Here is a 14,763-nt window from a genome sequence, read left to right as displayed (position 1 = left end):
CCCTGCCTTGTCTCCCATGTAGTGTGGGTGGAGGGGGCAGGCTCCCACAGGTGCTTCGGTTGCAGTGCTGGTGCAGGTATTAGAGGCACGTCATTGTATTTTACAGACTGAGGTTTGAGCTCCCTGTGCCCCTTTCATTTGGTCCTCTGAATGTGCACAGCATTTGGATGCATTCTGCCATGTTACACCACAGTGTAACGCCAGGAGGCACATATCTCAGAAGCTCGTCAATTGATTGTTTGTCATTGTGACTGATTGCTGCTGCCACTTGACTGTTTTTGCTGTCACTGTATTTCTGTTCGCCTTCTCTGTGATCCCCCCGCATTTTGCTCTGTTTTGTTAGGCTTTGCCTCCCCATTTTTTCCCCTGCTTCGATCCTCCTGTTGGGCTCTCCAGCGCCCTTGCCGCCGTTTCTCCCCCCCGATTCCCGACGCAGCCCCCTTGCCGCCACGCCCACTTTTGCCTTCTGTATCTCTTCCCATTCGCCGCCCCGCCTCTCAGCTGCTCCTCCCTCTCACTTGGCCTCTTAAGGAGCACTCCGCATGGCAGTGAGTGTGTCCTGGCCCTGGTCTAGACGCTCCTCACGCCGCACGGCTCCTCGCGTGTGCCCGTGACCCCTGCCTCCTGCTGCCGCCGCAAGTTCGCGGCTCCTGCTGATTGCTGCTGCCACTTGACTGTTTTTGCTCTCACTGTATTTCTGTTCGCCTTCTCTGTGATCCCCCCGCATTTTGCGCTGTTTTGTTAGGCTTTTCCTCCCCGTTTTTTCCCCTGCTTCGATCTTCCTGTTGGGCTCTCCAGCGCCCTTGCCGCTGTTTCTACCCCCCGATTCCCGCCGCTTCCCCCTTGCGGCCACGCCCACTTTTGCCTTCTGTATCCCTTCCCATTCGCCGCCCCGCTCCCGCCTCCCAGCTGCTCCTCCCTCCCACTTCGCCTCTTATGGAGCACTCCGCCAGGACGCGCAGCGGGTGCGCCGTTTGCGCGCCAAAGGTGCCTCAAAGGCAAGCCCGTCTGCGCCCGTCTGAGCCTAGACCGCGCCCAGCGCCAGGACCCCTGGCCCCCGACGATGCCAGCCCACACGACGGACTTACGACGCCACCACCCTCCACGCACTCAACGCCGGCCGAAACCCCGCCTGCTACCGAGCCAACCAGAAATGCACCCAAGGACCCTTCACCTGCCAAGCCTGCAAATTCACCTGCCTCCGAACCTGCACCACTCCCGCCAAGCCAGGCACCAACAACAATCACCTCAAGTGCATCCTGCTCAACACCCGCTCCGTCCACACGACGTCGAACTCTGGAACCTCCTCGACACAACATCACCAGACGTCGCCTTCCTCACAGAAACCTGGATGAACGCCTCCTCAGCCCCCGACATCGCCATAGCCCTCCTGGATGGCAACAAGATCACCCGGAAGGACCGCGTCAACCAAACCGGAGGAGGCATCGCCATCGTCCACAGAAACACCATCCGAATCACGACCAACTCCGACGACACCCTCACCGCCGCCGAGCACCTTCACTTCCAGATACACACCGACCCCAAGACCACCCTCAGAGGCACTCAAATCTACAGACCACAGGGACCATGCACACAATTCAGCGAACCCATCGCAGACTTCGTCAGCCAGCACGCCCTAACCTCCTCAGTACATCCTCCTATGGGACCTCAACTTCCACCTGGAGAACAACAATGACAGCACCACCACCCTGCTGGACAACCTCGCCAACCTCGGACTCAAGCAACTGGTGGACACCCCCACCCACTACGCCGGCCACACGCTAGACCCTATCTTCTCTTCCAGCAAGCACATCTCCTTCAGCCACTCCACCGGACTACCCTGGACAGATCACAGCTGCATCCACTTCAACTTCAGGAGAACTATGACCCACCACCACCCGCAACAGGTTCCCCGCAGAAGCTGGAGCAAGATCACCGCCGACCAACTCACCACCTCCCTCAGCCAGCACCCTCCCACCAACACGAAGGACCCCAACAAAGCAGCCCGCAACCTCACATAGTGGCTCACCAACTGCGCCGATGAACTTGCACCACTGAAGAACCCTCCCAGCAGACCCGGCAGCAAGAAAGCCCCGTGGTTCACCAACGACCTCAAAAACTCCCAAAAGACCTGCCGCACCCTCGAGAAACCCTGGCGCCACGACCAGACAACAGAAAACATGACAGCCCTCAAAAACGCCACCCGCAAACCCCACCAGCTGATTCGCACCACCAAAAGGACAACATTCAAAGAACGACTGGACAACAACACCCACAACAGCAAGGAACTCTTCTGCATCGTTAAAGAGCTCTCCAACCCCAGCGCCTGCAACAACGACATCGCACCCTCGCAAGACCTCTGCGACTCACTCGCCTCGTTCTTTCACCGCAAAATCACCGACATACACAACAGCTTCGCCGCACAGACCACGCACCCAACCACCGAACCAGCGCCCCCCACCACAACCCTCTGCGCCTGGACCCCGGTCAGCATGGAAGACACCACCCGCACGATGAACACCATCCACTCCGGCTCCCCAACCGACCCCTGTCCACACCAGATCTTCAACAAAGCAGACTCCATCATCGCACCCCAGCTCCGGGACATCATTAACAGCTCCTTCGCATCCGCCACCTTCCCGGAGAGCTGGAAACATGCCGAGCTCAGCGCCCTCCTGAAGAAACCCACGGCGGACCCCATGGACCTCAATAACTTCCGCCCCATCTCGCTCTTCCCTTTTCCTGCCAAAGTCATCGAGAAGACCGTCAACAAACAACTCTCCGCCTTCCTCGAGACAAACGGATCCCTCGACCCCTCACAGTCCGGTTTCCGGTTTCCGAGCAAACCACAGCACCTACACCGACCTCATCGCAGCCACCGACAACATCAGGTCCCTGCTCGACAACGGGGAAACAGCTGCCCTCATCCTCCTGGACCTCTCAGCAGCCTTTGACACCGTATGCCACCGCACCCTGATACAGCGCCTCAGCAACACCGGAATCCAAGGAACGGCCTTGGAGTGGATCATCTTGTTCCTCACCGGAAGAACCCAGAGAGTCCGCCTCCCCTCGTTCCGATTCGCGGCCACCAAAGTCATCTGCGGCGTTCCGCAAGGTTCCTCGTTCAGCCCCACCCTCTTCAACGTCTACATGAGCCCCCTCGCAGCCATCGCACGCCAACACAACCTCAACATCATTTCCTATGCTGACGACACCCAGCTGATCCTCTCCCTCACCAACGACCTCAAAAACTCCAAAAAGACCTGCCGCACCCTCGAGAAACCCTGGCGCCACGACCAGACAACAGAAAACATGACAGCCCTCAAAAACGGCACCCGCAAACCCCACCAGCTGATTCGCACCACCAAAAGGACAACATTCAAAGAACGACTGGACAACAACACCCACAACAGCAAGGAACTCTTCTGCATCGTTAAAGAGCTCTCCAACCCCAGCGCCTGCAACAACGACATCGCACCCTCGCAAGACCTCTGCGACTCACTCGCATCGTTCTTTCACCGCAAAATCACCAACATACACAACAGCTTCCCCGCACAGACCATGCACCCAACCACCGAACCAGCGCCCCCCACCACCACCCTCTGCACCTGGACCCCGGTCAGCACGGAAGACACCACCCGCACGATGAACACCATCCACTCCGGCTCCCCAACCGACCCCTGTCCACACCAGATCTTCAACAAAGCAGACTCCATCATCGCACCCCAGCTCCGGGACATCATTAACAGCTCCTTCGCATCCGCCACCTTCCCGGAGAGCTGGAAACATGCCGAGCTCAGCGCCCTCCTGAAGAAACCCACGGCGGACCCCACGGACCTCAAGAATTTCCGCCCCATCTCGCTCCTCCCTTTTCCTGCCAAAGTCATCGAGAAGACCGTCAACAAACAACTCTCCGCCTTCCTCGAGACAAACGGATCCCTCGACCCCTCACAGTCCGGTTTCCGGTTTCCAAACAAACCACAGCACCTACACCGACCTCATTGCAGCCACCGACAACATCAGGTTCCTGCTCGACAACGGGGATACAGCTGCCCTCATCCTCCTGGACCTCTCAGCAGCCTTTGACACCGTATGCCACCGCACCCTGAGCAACACCAGAATCCAAGGAACGGCCTTGGAGTGGATCATCTTGTTCCTCACCGGAAGAACCCAGAGAGTCCGCCTCCCCTCGTTCCGATTCGCGCCCCCAAAGTCATCTGCGGCGTTCCGCACGGTTCCTCGTTCAACGTCTACATGAGCCCCCTCGCAGCCATCGCATGCCAACACAACCTCAACATCGTTTCCTACGCTGATGACACCCAGCTGATCCTCTCCCTCACCGACGACCCCGCCACCGCCAGAGCCGGCCTCCAGGAAGGAATGAAAAACGTCGCGGAATAGATCAAGCTCAGCCGTCTGAAACTGAACTCAGACAAGACGGAAGTCCTCATCCTGGGACCATCCCCCTCTGCCTGGGACGACTCCTGGTGGCCCCCTGCCCTGGGTACCGCCCCCAAACCAACGGACCATGCACGCAACCTGGGCTTCATCCTGGACTCCTCCCTCACGATGACCAAGCAAGTCAAACTCGTCTCGTCATCCTGTTTCAACACCCTGCGCATGCTCCGAATGATCTTCCGGTGGATCCCCACCGAAACCAGGAAGACGGTCACCCAGGCCCTCGTCACCAGCCAACTGGACTACGGGAACACCCTCTACGCTGGTACCACAGCCAAACTCCAGAAGAGACTCCAACGGATACAGAACGCTTCTGCATGACTCATCCTGGACATCCCCCGTCACGGCCACATCTCTGCCCATCTGAGAGACCTGCACTGGCTCCCCGTCAGCTAGAGGATCACGTTCAGACTCCTCACCCACGCACACAAGGCTCTCCACGACATGGGCCCCAAATACCTCAACAGACGCCTCACATTCTACAACACCCACCCGCCAGCACCATTCCGCCAGCCTCGCCCTCTCCACCGTCCCACAAATTGGCATAACCACCGCCGGAGGAAGATCCTTCTTCTACCCGGCGGCCAAGACATGGAACTCCCTCCCCACCCACCTACGGCGGACCCAGGACCATCTCTCCTTCAGGAAACAACTCTAGACCTGGCTGTTCGAGCAGTAGCAACTCCCCCCACCCACCAGCGCCTTGAGACCCTAGCGGGTGAGTAGCGCGCTATACAAATTCGCTGATTGATTGATTTACTAAAATTCATGTTTACATTGTGGCTACGCAATTCTGCATAATTTAAAATGAAAAGTAATCAATTTTGAGACACATTTTTTGACAGTTATTGCCACAGAATATATTTGTAGATGCTTGTGTCATTCAATTTCAGGGATGCAGAATGTCAAAATATTGGAGTCCCCCAATCCCAGTGCCCACAAGTGTTGCATTGCTCTTACGCTGGAAGGCAGCTGGTGTCTCCACAGTGGATGCCCGCATTACAGGAAGGGATGCGTAGACTGCCTCCAACAAGATACTCTCTCCTTCCTCCAGCTTCTGCAGCAGGGACTTGATTGCTATAAGGATGCCAGGGAAGTCATTGCTGGGGTGAAAAGTTGCCGTACATCTCTCACTCCATCGATAACTGGCAGCCTCCACTGCCACCTGCAGAGAAGACATACATGAACTTAAGCAAAGAATTATTGAAGGGTTAGTATGACAAGGTCGCCCCTATTTTTGTGATACATGTTATTACTGGTTTTAGATGCTGCACACTGGGGCACTGCTGTGTGGTGTCAGTATACGTGTTTCAGCTGATACAACATGTAGAAATCCATAATTGTTTATTTTATCTTTTCAACAAGACCATAGTATACAGTGTGGAAATGCACAGTGGCATTAAAGTTAAATTCCACCTGTGGACTGCAGCACTCGTTGGGCCATTCTTTGGTGTAACAATGGTAATCATAGCTTTAGGCCTACCATTGTAACCTGACTGGTGCATTGTAAAGCCTTCAGTGTAACCTGTCAAGACTACCCTTTTTAACTGGTGAAAACCTAACTTTGAAATATTAGTAAGTCAACCCTTGAAGCCCAGAAGGTAAGGTGTATGACATTTAAAAGTGGGACATGTACAAAATTAACATTATCAGTTTTGAGAAATGTGGTTATTGGTTGAGGGGGGGTGTTAGCCCTTTTCAAGCAACAACCACAATCCTTCACAGAGTGGAGCACAAAAGTCACAAAATTAGCCTGTACTAAGCCCTCTGGTAGCTTAACACATACGCAGTCAGGCTTAACTTGGAAGAACTGTGTTTAGTATTTATGCTGCAAAGAAACAGTAGTACAGTAAAAACAGAACACAAGCTCGCCTCCCCCCCTGTCAGGAACAAGTCTTATAAGTGTGTCTCTGGAATAACACAGTATACCTGATGTAAAAGGGCTAAATGGACTGGCCCTGAGCCCGGTCCAAACACAGACGGGCGCAGATCGGGTTGCCTTAGGCGCGCCTTCAGCTTGCCAGCTGCGCGTCTATGTCATCGGCGTTTAAATGGTCTTCTGCCCGCCGCCGAGGATTTGACGTGTCAGGGGGTGTGTCGTGCCGTGTGTGTCCGCCCTCCACTCAAACAGCATCAGCTCTGGTGGACCGAGGTCATAGCACACGAGCGCGTGAACAGAGAATGCCTAATGCCGTCAACACTGCCACCTATAGAACAAAACTGCGGGTGAAATTAAGACACAGTGAGTTAAAAGCAATTTAAAAATAACCAGCAGCGGCACCGGCAAACTTACAAAAGTCAGCCTTGATGGACGGAATGCTGGACAATGCAAACATTCACCCCCAGTCACTAGGATCTGGGTTTAATCCATCATTCTTTTGCTCACCACACCACCCCAGTTTGGACCCAGCCATATGCAAATCAGTCTTGACCCTGTTCCTTTTAGCAACAGTCCAGTCCAGACAGCCTAGCCAGCTCCTCCCTGGACTGGAAACAAGGAAACAAGCATTCAGGGACTGGTTTCAGGGCATCACCCTTCATCGGCCAGACTAGCTTGAATCCAGTGATGCAATGGGCACGGGACCCAAGTCTGGGCACAGCCTTCCTACTTAGGGTGACATATGCAAAAGAAACAATTGATGGATGGAATGCTGGACAATGCAAACATTCACCCCCAGTCACAAGGGTCTGGGTTTAATACATCATTCGTTTGCACACCTCACCAGTTTGGAACCAGCCAATCAGTCATGACCCTGTTTCTTATGGGAACAGTTCAGTCCGAACTGCCAAGCCAGGTCCTCGGTGGACCGGCAACAAGCAACCTGGGACCGGTTTCAGGGCATCGTGCTTCATCAGCCAGGCTATCTTGAATCCAGTGGTGTAGTGAGCACGGGATCCACATCTGGGCATACCCTTCGCCCTTAGGGCGACATATGAAAAAGAAACCATTGATGGACGGAATGCCGGACAATGCAAACATTCACTCCCAGTCACAAGGATTTGGGTTTAATCCATCATTCTTTTACTCACCACACCACCCCAGTTTGGACCCAATCATATGCAAATCAGTCTTGACCCTGTTCCTTATGGGGACAATCAAGTCCGAACTGCCAAATCCAGGTCCTGCCTGGACTGGGAACAAGCATCCTGGGACTGGTTTAAGGGCATCACCCTTCATCAGCCAGGCTAGCTTGAATCCAGTGGTGTAGTGAGCACGGGACCCACATCTGGGCATACCCTTCCCTCTTAGGGTGACATATGCAAAATAAACTATTGATGGACTGAACGGTGGACAATGCAAACTTTCACCCCCAGTCACAAGGATCTGGGTTTAATCCATTATTCTTTTGATCACCACACCACCCCAGTTTGGACCCAGCCATATGCAAATCAGTCTTGACCCTGTTCCTTGTGGGAACAGTCCAGTCCGAACTGCCAAGCCAGGTCCTCCCTGGACTGGAAACAAGCATCCTGGGACCGGTTCCAGGGTATCACCCTTTATCAGCCAGGCTAGCTTGAATCCAGTGGTGTGGTGTGGTGAGCACGGGACCCACATCTGGGCATACCCTTCCCACTTAGGGGGACATATGCAAAAGAAAGAATTGATAGACGGAATGCTGGACAATGCAAACTTTGACCCCCAGTCACAAGGATATGGGTAAAATCCATCATTCTTTTGCTCACCACACCACCCTAGGAGAAGAATGTAGCAGGCGCTACCGTGAAATCATGCTGACCGGCAATGCACCGTAGTTAGATCAACAAGCAGTTAGGTCCTGTTTACCTGCCGGTTCTCAGATCACTTTTTAGTGGAAAAGTCCCAACCTTTTGTTTTGGGGTGCATGGGCACCTTTAGCACAACTTTCTAGGGTCCAGGAGTGGATGGATACCACTTTGGGGGCTGGACTCACTTCATGAAGGGTACATGTGATGGGTTCAAGGGGTTGGAGCTTGTGTCCTTGTAGGTCCGAACAGGAGGCCAGCCAACTAGCCCTTGAAGTCGCTCTGGTAGTCTTGGGTTCAAGCAGCAAATCAGGCTCAGGCAGCAGGATAATCCTCTGAGGGACCAATGAATGCTTCAAGCAGCAGATTAGCCCTTTGGTAGCAGTAGGACAACCCTGTGAGCTACAAATTAGGCCTCAATCAGCAAAGAAGTCCTCTGAAATATAAGGCAGGCCTTCTGAGTGTCCACCACATGGCCAGGAGTGAACCGAAGAGTTGGTCTGAGGCCCACGTATTTATACCTTGTACCAGCCTTTGAAGTGGGAGAAACTTCTGGGTCTTTCCTTCCATCATGTTCTTAAATTTCCCCCCTTCCCCCTGTCTAGGGTCCAAGAGGACTAGGGTGACAAAAGGCTGGTGTCAAGTTCTTTGTGAATGTGCAGAGGCAGCTCCTTTTAAATGTAGTAGGGAATAGAGAGCAACTCCCCCTTCCCATCCTGGCAAGATGGCCCATCCTATCAACACTAGTTCTCTTTTGCCTCACTTTCTGGGAGGAATACACAAAGGCCAACTGCCAACTACACCTAGTCATGTGGCCCATGATAAATGGTTAGGACATGAAAATGGCAACTTTCTAAAAGTGGCAATTTCAATATTGTGACTTAAAATACAACTTTATCATTAAAGCGGATTTTAAATTACAATTCATTTGAGACCAAGCGTAACAATTCCATCAGTTCCCAATCAAATGTGAGGAGGTATTAAATGTAATAAGGTAACCCTATGTTATACTGTGTGAGAAGTAGGCCTCGAAGTAGTGTAAAACAAATTTAGGAGCTTTTCACTGCCAGGACCTGTAAAACTTAAAAGTACATGTCCAACTTTATATATACAGTGATCATGTCTCCATGGGCTGTTTAAGGCCCTACCCTAGGGGTGACATATGTTTATAGGCTTTCTAAAGACAGTGGTCCCTAGACAAAATGGAATACTATTGTGCAATAAATATAGACTAAATTGGTACTATATTCTTTGTCCAGCCGGACAGGATTTAATATAACATCAAATACACACAAAAATTTAAGTGGGACTCAACCAGCGTCCTAGAGTCACGAAGGAAAAAGGGGAAAAAAACAATAAGGGCAGGGTTCAGGCAAGGAAAATGTGTCTGCGTGGCATAAAATTATAGCAGACTTGTAATGTATGAAGACCATTGCACAAGAAACTTTACAATATATTGCATGCATGGTGGAAAGACTGTCAACGGCGTTTCGATCCCTTGGAGAGAATTAACTGGGATCATCTTCAGAACATTTAATTATACATGCCTGTGTCCATTTAGCTCAAGACATAGATAATGGCAGTGTACTTTCAATAAATGAGCCGGTTAAGAGCCGGTATAGAATCAACGGCAATACGTGATTGTCGTGCTAGTTACGGTCAGGAAAATGCCTCGGTATCTTGATAAGTGCTGAGATAAGCAAAGATAATGCGGGCGCCGGGATCGCTCGAAAAAGTAGGATTCCGCAATGGGGACCCGATGAGTCGGGTCGTGATGCTGGCGCAGTATTAGTTGTATTCTATGGTGATTCCCGAGGGTAATCTCGGAATAATTCCACGAGGTGAAGTACCGGCGGCTGTCACCATGAGCACTGTCCTTAGAAAACATATACATACCCAAGGTCCCTGACCAATTGCCTTTGGGTCCCCTTATCTTTTGAATTAGTAAGGTTTGTAGGCTTGGCAAAAGGATTATTTTGCCAAGTCAAATTCGCAATTTAAAACTGCACACAGGCTGGAATAGCAGACCTGAGATGTTTTAAGGGGCTACTTAAGTGGGTGGCATAATGTGTGTTGCAGGCTCACTAGTAGCTTTTAATGTACCAGCCAAGGGTACATGTAAAACCACTCTACTAGGGACTTATAAGTAAATACATTTTGCCAATTGGGTGTAAGCCAATTTTACCATGTATAGGGGAGCAAAAGAACTTTAGCAATGATTAGCAGTGATGATGTGTACAGATTCCTAAGGCAAGAAAAGACGGATTTCAGCAAACAGGAGGGGAGGAGGCAAACAGTTTTTGGGGAAAACCACACCAAATGCTGCAGGTCTAACACTATGTACCTACAGTTACAAGACCCCAATGCTATTTTCTCAGTGGTAGGCCCAGCTGTCCTATATAGGAAACCAGAGAGCAGATTAAATAATAATACTATTTCCGAAGAATGGGACCAGCTAAAAGAATTGTGCAACCACTATTTTAAATAGTAATTAAAAATCCAATTTAATGGTGGTTACGTTTTTAATTAATCTTAAGGAAAATTAATGCTTTGAAAGTTACCCTTCATCTTCCTGAACTGTGAGAGGAATGATTAGCATAAACCTCTATCCACTCCCTGCCTGTGCTCAAGCCTGGGAATAGGTGTGAAACAGGTCTGAAATACCTTCCAAGAGCAAACAATAGGCTGGCCTGAGTGGACAGGAATTACTCTTATCACCTCCGGAGAGTATCCAGAGTGGAGGTTGTGGGCATCCGGGGACACCTCACTATCAAATCCTGCTTGACAGGTGTGTTGAGTGACATGTAACAGTTGAAGTGCACTTGAAAGTGAGAGAACAGGATTTCAAGATAATTCCTGTGTATCTCATTTCTAGTTGCTAAAGGACCCTGCTTTTGTACTTCCCGACTTCTGTCCTTGGGTTACTTGTGGGTACAGTGGCTGCTTCAAACTGGATTTTAGTGTTAGATGTGGGAGGGCATTAGGAATGCCATAGTCCACTCCTTACTCACACCCCTTGCTGCAGAGCTCAGGTTTAGTGTGGCTGGAGACCATCGCATCTTGGATTTAACCTGACCCATTGCATGTTGGGCCTGTTTGCATTCCTCAAAAGTAGTTAGGTCAGGGCCAGGCAACCTTTACTCCACTAGTCAGAGAGGAGCTAGGTGTGTCTTGGGATCCCCCACCCACAGGCTGGTGAACCCTACCAAGATGGACTCCCACCCAGCCTTCCTCAGAACACTGCTGGGCTTGTGAAAGGATACCACGTGGACGAACCTGCTGCACTTGATATTTGTGACCTGTGTGAAAGGCCTGAGGAGGTTGGACCTTCCATTGAAATCCAATGACGGAATGTTTTCCAAGGATCATAAGACTAAAGGTCTAGGTGGCTCCAGCAACATAAAAAGCTGAAGAGGACAGGCATGCGAAGTATCCCAGCTGACCAGTGGTAACTAGGCCAAGACAAACTACTAATATTAGTACCTTGGTGCCAGGTGCATGACTGATATGTATTTTCACATGTAGAGGCATTCAAAATTCATAAAGCTTTTTTGACATATCTGCTTACAACCCGGCCTGATGCACTGACGTGGTTACTGCTAGTAAGCTTGGGCATAGTGGCCACTAATGTAGTCCTGACTGATGTGTTCTATATCATAACACTATCTGGGGGCCCGATTCACAGAACTAACTTAAGACAAAATCCGAAACTTACTACTATTTCGAATTCACAGAAGGCACTTACTCATTTTGGTATTCACAGAAGACACTTACTAATTTCGGTATTCACAGAAGTTAGGACTCCTAACTTTAGGACTCCTAAATGCCTTCTGTGAATACCGAAAGTCTTAAAATTAGGATTTTTTTCAGTTTAATAGTAGTAAAGTTAGGACTCCTAACTTTAGGACTCCTAAATGCCTTCTGTGAATACCAAAAGTCTTAAAATTAGGATTTTTCTCAATTTAGTAGTAGTAAAGTTAAGACTCCTAACTTTAGGACTCCTAAATGTCTTCTGTGAATACCGAAAGTCTTAAAATTAGGATTTTTGTCAGTTTAGTAGTAGTAAAGTTGAGAGAAATCCTAATTTTAAGACTTTCGGTATTCACAGAAGGCATTTAGGAGTCCTAAAGTTAGAAGTCCTAACTTTACTACTACTAAATTGAAAAAACTCCTAATTTTGAGACTTTCGGTATTCACAGAAGGCATTTAGGAGTCCTAAAGTTAGGAGTCCTAACTTTACTGCTACTAAATTGAGAAAACTCCTTAGTTTAAGACTTTTGGTATTCACAGAAGGCATTTAGGAGTCCTAAAGTTAGGACTCCTAACTTCTGTGAATACCGAAATGAGTAAGTGCCTTCTGTGAATACCAAAATGAGTAAGTCCCTTCTGTGAATACCAAAATGAGTAAGTGCCTTCTGTGAATACCAAAATGGTAGTAAGTTTAGGATTTTATCTTAAGTTAGTTCTGTGAATCGGGCCCAATATGAGTATCTTAAAATGAACTTTATCAAACATAAGTAGCTTTTATTAATGAAAAGGTTGGAAACCCCTTCAATAGACCGTATGTAGTGCAAAAACGCACTGTAACTTTAAGGCGATAGCAGATGCTATGTACCATCATGATTTGTACAGGCAGGTACCACAGTTCTTTTAAAGAACATCAGTGGCTGGCGGTAGTTCAGGCCCTGCAACCTAGCGATGCAGTGTACAAATTTGAGACCATTGGCATCCCCCCTAATGCAGACAATGTTCATCTATTGCCTGTTGCCAGTGGTACTTAGGGCCTAGTCTGGGAGGCCCTGAAGTCTTCTTCTATTGTGCATTACGTAGTGCAAGTTATCTATTGGTGTAGGCGTGAGAACTGCTTCTGCATACATAATCTCTGGAATACAAGGACTTACCATAAGGAAGTGATATGCAGTCAAACGCTGCTACACATGTCTACAAGCCAGGTTATTTAATTGTTAAGTCCAGAAATGTTTTCGAAGAGAGACTGCAGCTGTTCCCTACTAGTCGCAGCCAAAATGTGTGCACAGCAAATGTGAGGATTTCACTTAGATTGAGGTGCAAAATAGCTTTAATAAAATACAGAAATTCACAGAAAACAAAGATTAAAGTAAATTATGAGTAGGTTTGCTCATAACTTCATAAAGTATGTTTAAAACATCTCCGAAATTCACTTACAAATTTGCATTACAATTATCTATACAATTAAAAAAACACTAAAATTCACAAGTTGTTGTTTTGTAAATGAAATGTAACTTTCACCCCTGCCATGCACTGTTTATGACCTCACGTATTACACCAGTAATGACATGTTGAAAGACATAATTGATAACATCAGTAATGAAACCATTAATGACATCACTGATGACATTATTCAATTATACCAATTCTCAGCCATAAGCCATCTGCCCTGGAGTTTGTCTTTAGGCCAGTCCTGTCCCCAATCATCTCTGACCAACCACACCACAATGCACATAACCTTTGGTAACAAGTTGCAGAGAGAGCAGCTGTGGAATGAGTGCTTCTAATTGGCAGTTTGCACTAGGTAAAGTCTGCGTTTTTCTAACCTTTCTATTTTTGAAGCACTTTTTTAAACCTAAATTTTTTTGCTCACTTTGTGGCAGCCTATCTTATACTGTCAGCATTTCACCTTGATTAGTTTAACATCTAATTTTTATTTAAGGTGCGCGTTGTTTGTAGATTCCTGAAGGTGAAAGACAAAAAATATAGTTGCAAAATATTTTGAGGTTTTTTTTTTAGCCCTCACACTCAACATCACAGTTCCCATAATTTTTTTTTATGTGCTTCGACCGCTGCCTTCATCTGGTATGTTCAAGGCATCTGTGCTGTTGTGCTTTGCATACTCCTGCCATCTAGTGTTGGGTACGGATCTTTGCAAGTTGTTTTTCTTCCTAGTCATAAGGTAAGGTGACTTCTCCTTTCCTGTGATAGTGCGCATGGTCATTGACTCCATTGTTAGATTGATTTTTTCCTCGATCTGGTTCGTACGTGTATTGCTGCACTCCTGTTTGAAACCGTTCTTCGGGTTCCCCTCGACGTCCAATACTCACTACCCTCTATGGTATTGTTTTGTATGCATTTCCCACTTCTACACGTATCGTTTTGGCAACGGAATCGACTTTTCGATCAGAAAGCTTTGTGGATGGCCTTCGGGCCTAACTGCGCCAAGTCAGCTCTCGGTTGATGAATCGACTCTGTTTAAATTCTGTCCTCTGTGCCACGTGAAGTAGCCGTGCACCGAATCACACGAAGTGTGCAACTTGTGTTTGTCTTCTGAACACAAAGAAGAAGACAGTGAGGCTTTCAGATTGTTTCGATCAAAGGAAACTCTTGGCAATGGTCAGGCTCGACGTCGAGAGATGCAGCGTCAGAGCGTCGAAGATACGCTGGATATCTTCTGTCAAGATTCTGGCCAAGAAGACATTGAGGCATCAGCGACAGACTCAAGATTCATACTTGACGCCGAAGAACTGCTGCAGGGACAAGGTGATGTGAGTACCAAAGACCCCTTGTCCCCTCAAACTTCCCTGAAAAAACAAAAAGCCATTTTGGCTG

At 48.9% G+C, this 14,763-nt stretch overlaps 1 protein-coding gene across 1 annotated transcript in view; it reads right to left on the bottom strand.

The window, feature by feature from the left end:
- The window catches only part of LOC144759999 (carnosine synthase 1-like), a 510,578-nt gene that overhangs the window by 316,082 nt on the left and 179,733 nt on the right, over positions 1-14,763 (bottom strand). The window contains exon 5 of the mRNA XM_078646513.1: positions 5,419-5,623. Within this exon, the coding sequence (XP_078502639.1) occupies positions 5,419-5,623 (205 nt within the window). The remainder of the gene's footprint in view (positions 1-5,418; positions 5,624-14,763) is intronic.

Source organism: Lissotriton helveticus, chromosome 1_1, assembly GCF_964261635.1.
Source record: "Lissotriton helveticus chromosome 1_1, aLisHel1.1, whole genome shotgun sequence".
NCBI classification, from domain to species: Eukaryota; Metazoa; Chordata; class Amphibia; order Caudata; family Salamandridae; genus Lissotriton; species Lissotriton helveticus.
Note: the sequence above shows the minus strand (reverse complement) of the source record. Positions and strands in the feature narration are given on the sequence as shown.